Here is a 16,076-nt window from a genome sequence, read left to right on the forward strand (position 1 = left end):
CTAAATTTACCCAGAATTGCACGAAAGTCTTTCGTACCTTCAGTTTTTGTTATTTTTAAATAGAATTTTGGATACTTATGCAGAATACAAACCATGCTATTTTTAATATAAGATTTTCAAGTTAAATTCGATGTTTAAGATATCTTGTTAAATTGTGAGGTGGAAGCATAGAACAGTTACAAGACGCCCTTCTCATGTTAAGAATGGGTTTCTTAATAACGTTATTATTTCAGCATGGTCCATATTCTGCATATACTTTGAAAGCTAAATATGGCACTTCTGTATGTCAGTGACATGAGGCGAATGTGTGTATTTTAGTTTCAAGAACTGCTGACAGGTGTCACTGGTCAGCCAAAGAGCAGGGGTCGATAACTCTCCCTTTTCTAAAAGTGCGTGCAAACTAAAATCATATTTTGCTACATTTTTATACAATTTTTCTGTACAAAAAAAAAAAAAAAAAAAAAAAAAAAAAAAAAAAAAAAAAAAAAAAATTTATTATTAAACCTCTATAAAGGTTCATGTTTTTAAAATTATATTTTGCTACATTTTTATACAACCTTACCGTAAAAAAAAAAACAATTCTAAAAACAATCTATAAATGTTTCGTGTTTTTATATTTATATATATTGAAAAGAAATATTAATACATTAAAATTATATTTTGATACATTTCTTAAGGTTTCGATTTTCATATTTGTGTTATTTTGTTATATATGTTTTGCGTTATCGTAAATACTTGTTTATATTTGAGGTTCACATAATGGCCGCTAGACGTCTGCTCTCTCTCGAAGAACAGGGGTCGATAACTTGTCTCTGTTGCTAATATGTCACTGACATGCAGAAGTGCCCTAAATTTACATGACTTAATTGAATCTAAATGGTTATAAAAATATGACTAATTTTGTCATTAAGGTAATGTTTTAATCTATAAAATTATCAGAAATAAATAGCTTCCACAACTGTCAATCTTCTGATAGTTAACGATTTGGTAAGAATTTTCAAGTCAATTTAAATGAATTTTATTCGGCAGTTGAAATGCGTCTAAATTCCTTTCAAATTTCGAAGGGTCACGAAGTAATTTAATTGTCCTTATTAATTAACACGAGATTAAAATGCTCGACTTCTTTATGGAAAATAAATGGGTATATATGTAGAACACGGACTGTGCTGAAATAATAACGTTATTATTTAGAAACCCATTCTTAACATGTGAAGGAAGGAGAGGGCGTTTTGTAATTATTTTGTACTTTCACCTAAGAAAAAATTGAATTTAACTTAAACTTTAAATTTAATCCCTTTACGGTCTGTATTTTGGATAAGTACAAAAAATATGGCAGATTTAATTTTATCATTATCAAATAGATTTTAAAAAATTTTCGGTTTTATTTTACGGTATTGCATTATTTCAATAAACATTCGGTTAAATGATGTATAAATCACAAAGGGACGAGAAATGCATGACACGAAAAGTGATCACAGAGACAATCGACATTTCAGCAACACACATTAAAAAGGAAGTTTACATAAAAATGTCTATAGATTAAAGAAAAAAAGGATTACGCCATTATATTATTTTGCATTCATTTTGTGTTTGGCAAAAAAAAAAAAAAAAAAAGAATTGAAAGAGACAATTACAAACAAACTCAAAGAATTTCAAAGATTCCATCCTGCAAAGTCGTATTAATTATCGGAAATTATTAAATAAAACAATAAAATGTAAATTAAATAATAGTCGTTACTTAACAATAAACCAGCATTTGTAAGATCATCTAAAATTAATATTTCTGATTTCAAATAAAATATTTCAGGAATTTCTTTAAATGATCAATGAAACGAATAAAATCCGATTAAACTTTCTAATATTTGCATATTGGTTTCCAAAAAGGTCATTTTATTAATTAATTCAAGAAATGTTATTGCCGTTTGGACACATCTTCCCCTTTTATATATATATTTGTAATATACTTCAATTTCGTTTTTAATGAATACTGTTTGATTTAAAAAGACAGAAAAATATGAAGTGTAATCTACTCGACGTTGCCCAGGTGCCTTTTTACTTTCATTTTTGCCCCCCCCCCTTAATTAGATTTGAACGTTAAATTTACGGCACCGTTTGTTGGTCATTACATTAACAATTGAACCAAATTGTTATAAAAGCTATTTTGTTAAATTGATATTCTATTAATGATACTTCCACAGGATATGAACCGAACAGTTTTTTTTTGTTTTTTTTTCTTAACTCAAGTTTTAAGTTTAATTCAACAAAAAGTAAGTTCGGTTCAAATTCCGTAGAAGCACCAAATTATTAGACGTAAATAGATTCCAAAACTATACATGAGGATCTGCTAAGAATTTTTAAGCTAGTTTAAAGGATTCTTTTTTTCTTTCTTTTTTTTTTTTGACAGTTTAAAGGCTTTCAAATTCTTTTCAATTTTGAAGGTTCACGAATTCATTTTTGTTTTCAACTATTAACAAAACATTAAAATGATTTATTTAAAGCCCGGTATGCATTATGTTGATTTAATTTCGTAATTTTTTTTTACTGGGATTTTAACATTTGTTTCATTCTACGCTACTGTATTTTTGATTTCAACAAATATTCGATTTATACCAATTAAAAAATAAAACCATGTAAGTCACGTACAGACGAGAAATGGTCACACACAAGTTTATTAAAAAGATCATGGCAACTCGTAATCATGACACACGTAAAGTAGAATTTTTGAATCAACAAAAATATTTGCAGCAAAAAAAAAAAAAAACCCAAAACAAGGTCAACTCCACTTATTAAACTAAGAATGATACGATTTGTGAATTTGCCCTTTAAACGAAGTTTAAATGAGTTTCAAGACATTTTCACGAACCTCTTTAGTCTAAAACCAAACAAAGAAACAAAAATTAACAAAAGACATGTTTAATTTGGATGTGTCATCCATTTCAAGTTTTCCACTTAGCAATAAATGTCACGTGGATGTAATCATGCCAATGTCATTCTTTAAAATTGGATCGTGATATCAAAGGGTTAGAGGTAGTTTGCCCCCCCCCCCCTCAACACCCTTTTTTAAGAAAAACATCTGTTTTTCGAGTGGGGGTATGTTTTTAAGGGGTCTATCATCTGCAGATTTGGAGATTCCAAATTGGAGTTTTAGGCAAAGGATCATGTGAAATATTGCTCTTACATTTTGACTCATATCGCCAACAACAAAATACAAAGTTAAATTATTCATTTATAATTTAATAAACAGTTTAATTTTAAGAGATGAAGGATCGTCGAAAATGTTATTTTTTGTTTGTGTGTGTGTTATTTCCAAGAAAAACTATTGCAAAATGTGAAAATTTTATTACAACTTATAAATGATTTTTGGTTTCAAAATAAATCACTTGAATATGTTGCATTTTTAGTGAAACGAGCAAGAATGCAACAATTTTAATACTTTAAAATTATCAATTATAAAATTGGATTTATTAACGATAATAAACGAAATTTAGAAAGCCAATAGAAATGAACGATGAACCAAATAAAATGCTTAGGAAAAAAAATAATTTAAGGATGAATCGAAAACGAGTAATAAGAAAAACAAGATTTACTGTGAAGGAAATTAGATAAAGATATAAAAGTAATAACAGTATATGTGTAAAAGGAAATACGGAGTGGTTGTTGGTCAGTAACGCCATATTAGCATCATTCCGCCTCCTCCTGCTTCTGCTGACCCAGATAGTAGGAAAAAAAAAAGAAGAGAGAGAGGGGGATGGAGAGACGCGAGAAGAAGTGAGTGAGAGAGGTGAGCAAGGAAGAGACGAAAAGACAAGCAAGGAGAAATGGAGAGACGAATGAAAAGAGACTAAGAGAGGAGAGGGAGAAACGAGGAAAAGAAAAAAGGAGATTAAGTCGGGAGAAAAGAGATAGAAATGAAAGATGGGGAGGAGAGAGAGGGAAACGAGACGGAGAGACGTGGGGAACGAGACGGAGAGACGAAAGGAGACGGAGAGACGTGGGGAACGAGACGGAGAGACGAAAGGAGACGGAGAGACGAGGGGAAAGAGATGGAAACGAGAGATGGAGAGACGAGGGGAAAGAGATGGAAACGAGAGATGGAGAGACGAGGGGAAAGAGATGGAAACGAGAGATGGAGAGACGAGGGGAAAGAGATGGAAACGAGAGATGGAGAGACGAGGGGAAAGAGATGGAAACGAGAGATGGAGAGACGAGGGGGAAAGAGATGGAGAGACGAGGGGAAAGAGATGGAGAGACGAGGGGAAAGAGATGGAGAGACGAGGGGAAAGAGATGGAGAGACGAGGGGAAAGAGATGGAGAGACGAGGGGAAAGAGATGGAGAGACGAGGGGAAAGAGATGGAGAGACGAGAGATGGAGAGACGAGGGGAAAGAGATGGAGAGACGAGGGGAAAGAGATGGAAACGAGAGATGGAGAGACGAGGGGAAAGAGATGGAAACGAGAGATGGAGAGACGAGGGGAAAGAGATGGAAACGAGAGATGGAGAGACGAGGGGAAAGAGATGGAAACGAGAGATGGAGAGACGAGGGGAAAGAGATGGAAACGAGAGATGGAGAGACGAGGGGAAAGAGATGGAAACGAGAGATGGAGAGACGAGGGGAAAGAGATGGAAACGAGAGATGGAGAGACGAGGGGAAAGAGATTGAGAGACGAGGGGAAAGAGATTGAGAGACGAGGGGAAAAAAGGCTGCACCGAGAGGAAAGAGATGCAGAGACGAGAGGAAAGAGATGGAGATATGAGATTGAGAGACGGGAGGAAAGAGATGGAAACGACATGGAAAGGGGAGGGGAAAAGAAAGAGGTGGGCGAGAGGAATAGATAGAGGGAGGAGAGCTAGACTGAGAGAGGTACAGGAGACGAAGGATAAAGGAGGAGAGAAGGAAGGAGACATTAAAGAGATATTCGAATTGATTTAAATAAATAAATTTGTCACTTTTACTTACTTATGGTCCGCATGGAACGGTAAAATGGCGAATCCTGTCCTGTGCCGGCTTTGCCTCCTTCGGCGAACGATGTCGTCCTGGGGCGTCCACTCATGGCGAAGGCATCCACAGGTTTCACCTCTTTAGACAAATCGGTTCAAGAGGTTCACTTTTCACCCCTATTTCGTGGCCAAGAGAAAGAAGAAAAAAAATGGACCTTCTTTCAATAATAAAGAAAACGAATAAATATGGCTTTATTTTACGAGGGCTAAAACAGCGACGTCGTCGTCTCCAGCAACTACTAAATTCGCACTTTCCAGCGAGTCTGCTCTAAATAAGAAAGCATTTTGCGAAATTTCGAATCCACTTTTATTTATTATTATTATTTTTTTTATTTTTTTAAAAATCATAAAATAATATTTTAAACTGTTGATATTAAATTAAGCATTGGTGAAAGAAAGGTTACAAAAATAAACTAAATAGAAAATCTGTAAGTTTTTAAAATTATTTGAACCTTATCAATTTTTTTTTAATTAAAAAGGTAGTGTTTGTTTGTTTTTTGTTTTTTTAATCACATCTAAAACTTTGTTTTGTTAGTATTCGACAAATAGATTTAAAAATTAAAACAGTAATAGAAATCGGTCAGAGAAATTAAGATTTTATAATTAATGCCTGCAAGATCAGAATTGTGCCATTATAAAAAGCAAAATAGAATGTTTTTTGAATATTTATCAATTTTTTTTTCCAAATTCCAAATTGTTTATTTCATATATTAATTACAAAATTATTTTTCGAATTACAAATTATTCATTTTTCACGTTTCTTTTTAAATATTTATCAACAAGAAATAACTGCATGAAAATGTTGCAGAAAAAAGTGATTCTATTCTCACCTGAAATCACCAAAAATCAAACGGATTATTTTGAGAAAGGAATTGAAATTCACTCCTAAAATTCTTCATCTGCTTGCCATTATTTTTTCAAATTCTCCACCCTGACAAATTATGAATCGGGGTTTTTTTTTTTTTCTTTTTTGCAATTTTAGGGAGTAAAACAACAACAATTTTTTTTTTTTTTTTAAAGAGGAAAGCCTCTATTTTTTCACCTTAGTTAATGAACGATTGCTTTTCCTTTTTATCAAATGGAAACGTACACTTTGGGAGCGTCAATACTATTATTAAATATTACTTATGGAGATAAGACTTTTATACTTATTGATTATTTTTTTTCCTCACAAATTTCGCCTCTTTCTCACAGAAAATAGGATTTCCTCATAAAATTTCGTTGTAATTTTTACGTCTGCATTTCAGATTTAGTCATTTTTAAAAGATTATTGTGCAAACAATCTTTTTAAATCTGGATATTTTAATTATGCGCATATGTAAGGAAATGTGTTAAATGAAGAGTGAACCTCGATATCTACATAGATATCTATATAGAAAGAATTATATGTATATTTTGGCTATGAAGACGTGCTTGTTTTCGGGTTATATTTAATTTTGGTTCCGTTGTACATCCGCCAGGTAGAAAGACTCGTCTACTTGGTTGCAATCATAATTCGTTTTTACATCCATTTAAGTTTCCCTTTTTGTGTTAAACAAGTTAAATAAGAAATAGCAGTCGACGTGGTTATTAATAGGAAGAAGCCGTCGAGAAACGAGAGAAACAAGTAAGTGTTCCGTCGTAAACCTTTTTTTTACGCCATTGATGTCGTTCCCCCTTTTTTCTTCTTTTTGGAAACTCGATTTGGTAACTCCAAAGTCAGTAACAGTTATTAACAAACAAACAAATTAAAAGAAAAAGAAAGAAAGAAAAAACAGCTGAAGAATATATAACACGAAAAGAATTGTCAGACGATGATGATGACAGCACTACGACTGCTGGTAGTTATTATAATACTGTTAAAGTTAGAATCGAACTGATGACCAAGAATAATAGACTTTGCTATCATGGACACCAGTACATTCACTTGAACAAGCCTCGTTACAGTGTGAGAGAGAGAGTAAAAAAATGGCACTAAATCTCAGCTGTAAATTTTAAGCAACAATATAAATTCAGAAATCAATTGATTATATTTGCCATTTTACTTATATATTTCACAATTATACATTTTTTTTTTAATTAGAAAAATAATTTATTTGTTGCTTCGATGATCAATTATAATTTATTTAAATAATTTTTACCATTTCGTTTCGGGTGTATCGTTTCGTTTCAGAAGAACCTATTCCGTATAGTACAGTTACCGTTGCCTCTATTTTTATCTGCTGTTTAACTGTTCTAAAATAACAAACGCTAAATTTTTAACGTAATTTTTTAAAGGTGTTTGTTTTAGAAAAGTCCAAAATAAATTGCTCAGCTACTATTGCTTAAAAATAGATTTCCTACAGATTTATTTCGAAATGGTTACCTTCTTGAACATTTACCGGAAATTGCCGAAGTATATTTTTTCCTCCAATGTCGAATGATCTCAAGCACAAAGAGTGATGACGTCAAATGACATCACTCGATATTTGTGTACAATTCTTATTGACGTTTCACACACTTACGAAGTTAGTGTAAAAAGAGAAGTAGCTTTTGCACGGTTGCATTTCGTTTACCAATAATTTTAATACTGAATATAAATATCTTCATTTTTAATTAACCTGTAGTAAGCAGGCTTTTGTTCAAATGCGTTCAAATGTTTAGAAATCAAAGTTCTTAATCAAATTTTATTGGATGATCTTCATTATTCATATTTTTTTTCTAATTTATTCATTTGCTTACAAAATAGAATAAAAAGTAATTAAAAATACTTTTTGCTCTTTATATTTTTTTCATTTTTTAATTATTTCTTTTTGTTTAAGAGTTTAAAAAGAACTTAGAAGAATAATTTTCCCGGTTTTGTTAATTAAAAACTAAATTACGTAAAACTGTTTGTATTTTCTTTGTTAAAAAAGTAACACACACACACACACACACATATAATTGGAATTTTAATTTTGACTTGATATATAATATATATATATATATCGTCAACTCAAAATTTAAATTTCTACATTTTTTAATCTTTGAGAGATGAATAATTTAAATTTAATAAATAATCAACAAATACCTTCCAGAAAACTTCACAATTCAATTTTGTTTTATAAATTAAATAAGATTAATTTTTCTAAAAGTATTGTCATTTTAAGTGAAAATGTTTTATTTTATTAAACTGTACAAACGCCGATATCATTTATAAAAAGTTTAATAATCGAGATATAATTTTAAATATTCATGTATTTTTAATTTTTAGTAACCTAAAAATATGAAAAGGCATTCATCTTTTCTGACCTCGGTCAGTGGGAGAGAAATCCTTCTAGATTGAGGCAATTTAAATTTTTGTTCCTATCCAGAATGCCATTTGGGGGGGGGGGCTGGATTTTCTTCACATTAAAAACCGACCTTGTGTCTGACTCTGCCCTCGTGGGGAGACAAGTAAATAGGAGTATTTGCCATTTATATTATAACATGGAAATTAATTGTTTTCATTTTAGGAGAGTTTCTCTCATGGCAAGAGAAGAATTATCCCCTGTCCTCACATGTTAAGAATGACTTTCTAAATTTTCAGTGTGGATGTTAAAATGCACAAACTTTCACAAGAAACACCCGTCTAGCAGAAAACACTATCACCAATTTTCCCCACTCTTTATCTGTGCCTAAACCTAAACGTAGATTCCATGCGCAAAGCTTCTTTCTTAGAACTTTGGAGTTGTCTTTCGTTTTTCTGCTTTCCAGCTGACTACAAATGGTTGTCTTCAAGTCTAACGTAAACAAGTTTTTGATGAGCTGTTCCATATAAGTTAACAAATTTACCGAATCTCCATTACTAGCAGTTACTATAGTGTCCAATTTCTACTGTACACTCTTTAACCCTTATCCTCGAGTGACCTCTTGGCCTTGATAAGTGGTGATATCTATGTAAAAAAAAAAAGTGCTAAAGATTTTTAGTAGATTGACCAAAAGACTAATTGTTTAATCATTGGATTATTTTCTGCTTTCATCATATTAAAATAAAATTATTTTTATGTGCAATAAAGTTTCAGAAATTATTTTATTATTATTATTATTATTATTATTATTATTTTTTTTTATTATTTTATTAGTTTTGCATATATTGAATTACAAAAATATAAATATTGTCTCCTTTGTTCATGAACGTTTCTTTTTTTTATGAAAATCGTTCTAAGCAAACTGAGGCTGGGTAATTTCCATATCAAATCATAAAAAAAAAAAAAAGAAAGAAAATGGCACATATACTTCTCAGATTTTCTTTGAACTCCCCTCAGACAATCATGAAACTTTTGAGTTAGTAACACCAAGTGATTTTCAAAAAATTGCATTTGAAAGATTTCAGATATGTCGCACATTAAATGAATTCTAGATTACCTAGAATAAATACAGGCAAAGTTTTTGCATAAGGAATAAAAAAAAAAGTCACCCTTAAAACCTCTAAAAATCAACTGTCTTTGAGTTATTCTACATGCATGTGGGATTATTAAATCTCAAAGTGGAAAATGAAAATTGTCTTTTTTTGTGTTCTACACAAAACTTTTATCTAAAAATGAAAGTTTGTTCTTTCTACATTAGTTCACAATTTACATTGAAAAACAGACAACCAAGTTACATGCCATCAATGTGTAACTGCTTACAAAAACATCATCAATGTAAGTTTCTCCAACACAGAAGTGGAGGAAACGCCAATAGAGGGCATTGATGATGATGCTTTGGATGATGCAATGTACAATGAGACATCAAGAAAACGTCTCATTACGAGTTTGGAAACGTACATAATGTATCGCAACGCAGTCATGCAACAAACATCAAGCTGAAATTATGCAAAGTTACCAACACTTATAAAAACACCATCGCTGAAGTTGACAATGTGAACAAGGGTGTACTGGACACCTCTGACTCTGGTTTTGAGGAAAGTGGGTGCTTTTACTGATTATTGATGAATCAACTCATTTCAGACGAAAACATTACTACATACTTACGTGTCATGTCAAAACTAGTATAAATTCCAAAAACTACAGAAAATGAGCCAGTAAAAATAATAATTACAGGTAAAAATAAAATTTATTGAGTTCATAGATTTATAGAGATTAAAGCATATGTTGAAGAGTTTTCAAGATCCAGTTGATCTTTTTTTTTAACAAAATAATTGTAATTCTATTATTTTTAAACAAAATGATAGAATGTAATTGTGGATGATATTTTGATAAAAGTACATCTAACACATTTACAGGATCATTTTGGGGAATTTTTGGAATTTATACTAATTTTGACATGACACGTTTCACCAGAAATGTATCACTAATTTGTACAAACACTGGAAAGTGATGCAGGGTGGAAATCAGCACAGTGAAAACTGTTGCATGGTGCGGTGAGAGAGAGAGGAATTGAAGACTGCTTTGTATGTTGAGAAGATTCAAATAATGACACTGATTCCTAACAATTGGCCACAAGAGTATGCATCAAAGTGAATAACTAATTCAAACTATATATATTATTTTAATTGGAATTCATTATTGAAATGAGTATTATTTATATTAATTTATTTATTGCGGACTATTATTCTCATCCATTGCGGTTACCACCTGATGAAGGCCAGAGGAATAGTTGGCTGAAATGTTGTGAAACAACAACTAATAAAGATGAGAATAATAGTCTGCAATAAGTAAATTAATATAATTCAAACTATTTGTCAATAAAAGAAGGTTGATGGAATGCTAGCTAAATCTGTGCAAAAAGAAAAACAGTTAAAAAAACTTCCTCAAGAAACTCTCCTGTAGGTTCAAAGTTTCTATAAAGATGATGAATATTCAACAGATGCCTGCAAAGGAGGATTATGTGAGCATTGGTTAAAATATGTACAAACAAAAGTGATTGGTTCTATGCAATCCATCAGAACTGCACAAAACAATCAGCAATTGAATTGAATTTTCCAAGTTTTGCACTCTAAGACTTGGATAAATATATACCATACACTATATAAGGCGGATGAAGCCAGGGCTGTTACCCTTGATATATCCAATGCTTTTGACAAAATCTGACATGAAGGGCTTCTAATGAAAATTAAATCATATGGTGAACGAATACTAAATATAATTAGATCATTCTTAGACAATAATACTAACCAGGTTGTCATTGATGGACGTTCATCCAAACAGCATAACATTAATGCGGGAAAACCTCAGGGGTCGATCCTTGGACTATTATTATTCTTGATATTCATTAACGACCTCCCTGATAAGATTGTGTCTGAGATGGGTATATTTGCTGATGATACAACTCTCATGTACGGGGGAAGAACAGATGTACACAAATCTAAGACAATGGTTGGATCCTTAGAAAATGACTTCCAGACCGTAGTGGAATAAGGGTGCAAATAGATGGTAACATTTAATATTAGTAAGACTAAACTGCTATCCTTTAACAATTACAGGAAGCCTCTCCAACCACCAATATCCATGACAAATAACTTCCTACCTGAGAATTCTTCCTTCAAACTTCTTGGCTTAAGATTTACAGGAAATATGAACTGGGACAAATATATTGAGGACATTGAAAAGGCTGCTGCAAGGAAGGTGGGCTCCCTCTATTGTGAGAAAAAACCTACTCACACCTGAGAGTATCCTGTACTTCTACAAGGCCACCATTTGCCCATGCATGAAGTATTGTTGCCACATCAGGGCTGGTGCATCTACCACTAGTCTCTTCTGCTTAGATAGGGTCTAAAAAAGAGTTTTCAATCTAATAGGTCCTGCTTTATGAACTAAGCTCCAAACCCTGTCTGATCACAGCAATGTTGCATTGCTGTGCCTGTTTTACAAGTATATTAATGGAATGTGCTGTGATGAACCCATTGCATTGTGTCCCCTCGACGTACATATCCCCAACAAACCCACTTAGCAACAAAATCACACCCCTTCACTGTTGAGGTCCCTAAATGCCAGAAAGCTTTCTAGTCTAATAGCTTCTTCCCTCAAACAGTTAGACTTTGAAATTCCCTTCATGCTACCTGCTTCACTAACTTTACCAATATGCAGAAGCTTAAATCTAATATATAAATCTCACTATGTGTGTGTGTATGTGTGCCTCTGTCTGTCTCCATTTTTCAAATTGTATCTTCTAGACAGATGGTCATTAGACGGTGTGCAGTAGCTCAAAAGATTGAATTTTTGGTGCAGAATTTTATTAGAGGTATTTACTCAGTTAAAATAATTGCTAAGGGGTTCAAAACGGGGTTCAAACTTGAAAGATATGGTAACTTGGCAAGCATAGCACAATGGTGTAAATTATTTTAAATATGTGTTGTACATTACCCGGCCTAGGTAAGAAATTTTTTTTTCCATATATGTGCTGTAAATTTCCTGTCCTAGGGAAGGTACAATTATTTCATACATATGTTGTGTAATACCCGTCCTATGGTAGATAAAATATTCTTTTTCTCAAGCTGGCAAATGATACATAGACATAAAACATTCCTCTATCCTAAGAATAACAGGTATGTTCCAAATTTTTCTCATTGTTTTATATGGTCCCGAACAATGCTGGGTGGCCTTGACTAACATAAACGAACATCTTGTTAATCTTTCTCAGGCATGGCCCTAATTAGTAGCCATTTACATCCAAGTGGTGATATGCATTGTTTGGGGGTGAAGATGAGTAAAAAGGAAAGAAAGAAAATAGAGCTGTGTAAAAGAAGCTCAAAACTGTTTGAACTATGCAGATATCGTCATTGGTTAAAAAGTTATAAGAATTTAAAATTACAAAATTTGTGTTTTTCATTGGACATTGATAGATTTGATAGATTAGACATCAAGATGTGAGTCAAATGTTAAAATGTAAAATGTTCTAATTGTTTACATTCTTGAGTTCGTTTAACAACATGAAAGTATTAAATTAAAGAATTTTCAACCAATCTTTCCAAACCTCAAAAAGAATAACACCTATATGTGAATGTAGTAAGCTAGTGTGAACTCAGAAATTTTTATAAGTCCTGGTCAACATAATCACTTTAACAGGGATCCTACAACAGCCAGCTGAACAAAAGGAACCCCAGTAATGTCTACTCAACACGCTACCTCAATGCTTCAGTAAAAGAACACAATGACTCACATATCCAGCCTTTTATCACTTGTACACATCTATGCATGCACTCACAAGAACAAAGGTAAATGCGCACACATACACAATGCCACTGCCCAATACACAAACACATGTTAAACTATGAATATTTACTAACATGTAAGTAACTTTTATAATCTTATTTCTTGTATAAAAATGTTTTCTTATAAAGCTTTGTAGTTCTCTATTTTGCATTTATAAAACTCTGTGCTTTGGGAAGCTGCTGCTATCTGATGGCCCTTCTATCATTTTAATGTTTCATTTTATTTTTATTTTATTATGCATGCATGTTCTATTTATGTTCTTCCTTCACTAAAACAATTTTTATACCTCAATTCATATTAAATGTCAGTGTGATTCTTGGCTATACACAAAGATGTTCCAAGAGGATCTCTATCAAAGCCAGGGATCATGTCAGAAAACCTATAAAAAAAAGTGGGCCAAAATACATACTTCATCATTTCAAGAAATCTGGTAATTTCTCCAACATTTACTTCTTAAGCTATTCTTCTGAAACTTGGTATTCTTATGCAAAATCATGTGTTTCTGGTGATTATGCAGTCAGATTTTATGTATGTGTTTACCTTAAGCCATGAATTATAAGTTAAATATGTAAATTTCAGAGATTTTTAAACTGGCACATTGTATCATACAGATAGTGAGGTATTTCAATACTGCTTTAATTTGTTTTAAATCAGTATTTAGTGTCAGTAACCACACTATTAATATTTGTTTAAAAGAAATGGTTTAAAAAATTTTTGAAGTTGTTTCTTCCAACAATGTTGTGGCAGGTTTGTTCCAGTACTTCAGAGTAAAGCCCTGTCTACATTTCTTCCATAATATACTAGAAAAAAATAAGATTGGATAAAATTTGTAACCCTAGCACTGTCAGCCAGACTCTAAGCCTGGGTGGACCCCCCCCCCACTTATCCACCAAGAAAAACAACTACGAGGGGCGTGCAATAAGTAATGCCCCTGACCCACTTCCAGTTGTCTGATCTAGCTCAAATTTTGCATGTGCAATGATTTATACCTCTACGGGTTATGTGGCAAATTACACCTCTGAACTAATTGTGGTTTCTGTTTTACACGTGTTTGAACTGAGTCAGGTGTGAAATGGAGTCTGTTGAATGTCGAGCAGTGATCCGGTTTTTGTATTTGATGGTGTAGGAGACTTTTGATGAAATGAAAAAAACTTATGGTGATAATGCCCCATCATATGACCTTGTAAAACGCTGGCATCGTGAATTCAAACATGGCCAGAAGTCTGTGGAAACAGCTCCCAGACCTGGTCGCCCCCCCCCTGCCATTGATGAGGCATCTGTCCGTCAAGTTGAGGCTGCCATTTTGGAAGATCGGCACATTACTCTTCGCCAAATAGCCAAAAATGTCAAGATTAGTACAGGGTCTGTGAAACTATCATTCATGACCATTTGCATATGCATAAGGTGTCTGCCAGATGGATTCCCAGGTTGTTTACACCATTCCAGAAGCAAGAACGTGTCGAGTGCTCGAGGATGAATTTGGAGATGTGCCAAGAAAATGATGCAAAGTTTTTCAAAAGACTGATTGCACAAGATGAAATCTGGGTCCATCACTATGATCCAGAGACCAAAGCCCAGTCAATGCAGTGGAAGCACTTGGACTCACCACCTCCGAAGAAGGCAAGGGTGCAGCCCTCCGCTGGGAAGGTCATACTCCCAGTCTTCTGGGACCAGGACAAAGTAGTGATGACAGATTTCCTGGCAAAGGGTATCACAATTACAGGAGCCTATTATGCTTCACTTTTAAGGGAATTAAGGGAAGCTATCAAAATCAAGAGGCAGGGCAAGATCAGCAAAGGTACCCTTCTCCTGCAGGACAACGCTCCAGTCCAGAACTCGCATGTTGCCAGATCAGAAGCACGGGCGTGTGGTTATGAAATCCTTCCCCATCCTCCTTATTCTCCTGACCTTGCACCCTCTGACTTTCACCTCTTCCCAGCCATGAAGTTGTTTTTGAAAGGAAAGCGTTTCCCAGATGATGCAGCCTTGATTTCTGAAGTCATGTCGTGGTTGGAGGGCCAACCTGGGGTGTTCTACAAAAACGGTCTCCAGAGCTGTGTCAAACGATGAGAGAAATGCATAACTCTGGGTGGTTCCTATGTAGAGAAAGCCTAATAACTGTGCCAAGTTTCGTTGCTCTACTTCTATGGGAAGTGGGTCAGGGGCATTACTTATTGCACGCCCCTCGTATAACATGGTTACATCTAATAGTTAACTAAAATGCTTACCCGTCATTCAAACAATAAATGGTTATAAAATGGGTGATTATCTTCCACACAAGATTATGCTGTCAACAACTAGTAATATATAAATAAAAAAACAACTGATACCGTCTGAGCTTCAGTCTATGGTCCCCCCTCGCCAAACTTTCACAAGAAACACTCGTCTAGCTGAAAACACTATCAATAATCCCCCCCACTCTTTATCTGTGCCTAAACCTAAACGTAGGTTCCATGAACAAAGCTTCTTTCTTAGAACTGCATGCCTGTGGAATTGCCTTCCGTTTTCCTGCTTCCCGGCTGACTACAATATGGTTGTCTTCAAGTCTAACGTAAATAAGTTCTTGATGAGCCAGCCGTTCCATATAAGTTATCAAATTTACCGAATTTTCATTACTAATGGTTACTATATTGTCCAATTTCTACTGTACACTCTTTAACCCTTATCCCTGAGTGGCCTCTTGGCCTTGATAATGTGGTGATGCCTGTGTAAAAAAAAAAAAAAAAGTTGTGGGTTCTGTTCAATAATTGGACCATTGACAATTAAACTAATTCATCTTCTGCAAAGGACAGAAGCTTATTCTTTTTCTATGTTCCTGCTTTATGATATTTTTTCTAGTTATTCACTTGTACCATTTGTATCATGCTAATATGGTAAAAACAAATTAAAAATATAATTTTTTTCTAATTTACAAACTTTTTTTTGAGGGGAGGGGGTCATTTTTAA

At 33.5% G+C, this 16,076-nt stretch overlaps 1 protein-coding gene across 2 annotated transcripts in view; it reads right to left on the reverse strand.

The window, feature by feature from the left end:
* Positions 1-7,449, reverse strand: part of LOC145248949 (glycogen synthase kinase-3 beta-like) — a 121,787-nt gene extending 114,338 nt beyond the window's left edge. Inside the window, exons 1-2 of one of the 2 annotated variants that reach the window (XM_080110749.1) lie at positions 7,343-7,449; positions 4,958-5,115 (exon numbers count right to left, since the gene is read on the reverse strand). In XM_080110749.1, coding sequence (XP_079966875.1) covers positions 4,958-5,051 — 94 coding nt within the window. In that variant the 5' untranslated portion in view covers positions 5,052-5,115; positions 7,343-7,449. Of the gene's footprint in view, positions 1-4,957; positions 5,116-5,828; positions 6,929-7,342 lie in introns of those variants that run through there. The other variant, XM_080110748.1, reaches the window with a different exon arrangement.
* Positions 7,450-16,076: the final 8,627 nt, after the last annotated feature.

The sequence above is a fragment of the Euprymna scolopes genome, chromosome 27 (assembly GCF_053919585.1).
Source record: "Euprymna scolopes isolate OS-2025 chromosome 27, ASM5391958v1, whole genome shotgun sequence".
NCBI classification, from domain to species: domain Eukaryota; kingdom Metazoa; phylum Mollusca; class Cephalopoda; order Sepiida; family Sepiolidae; genus Euprymna; species Euprymna scolopes.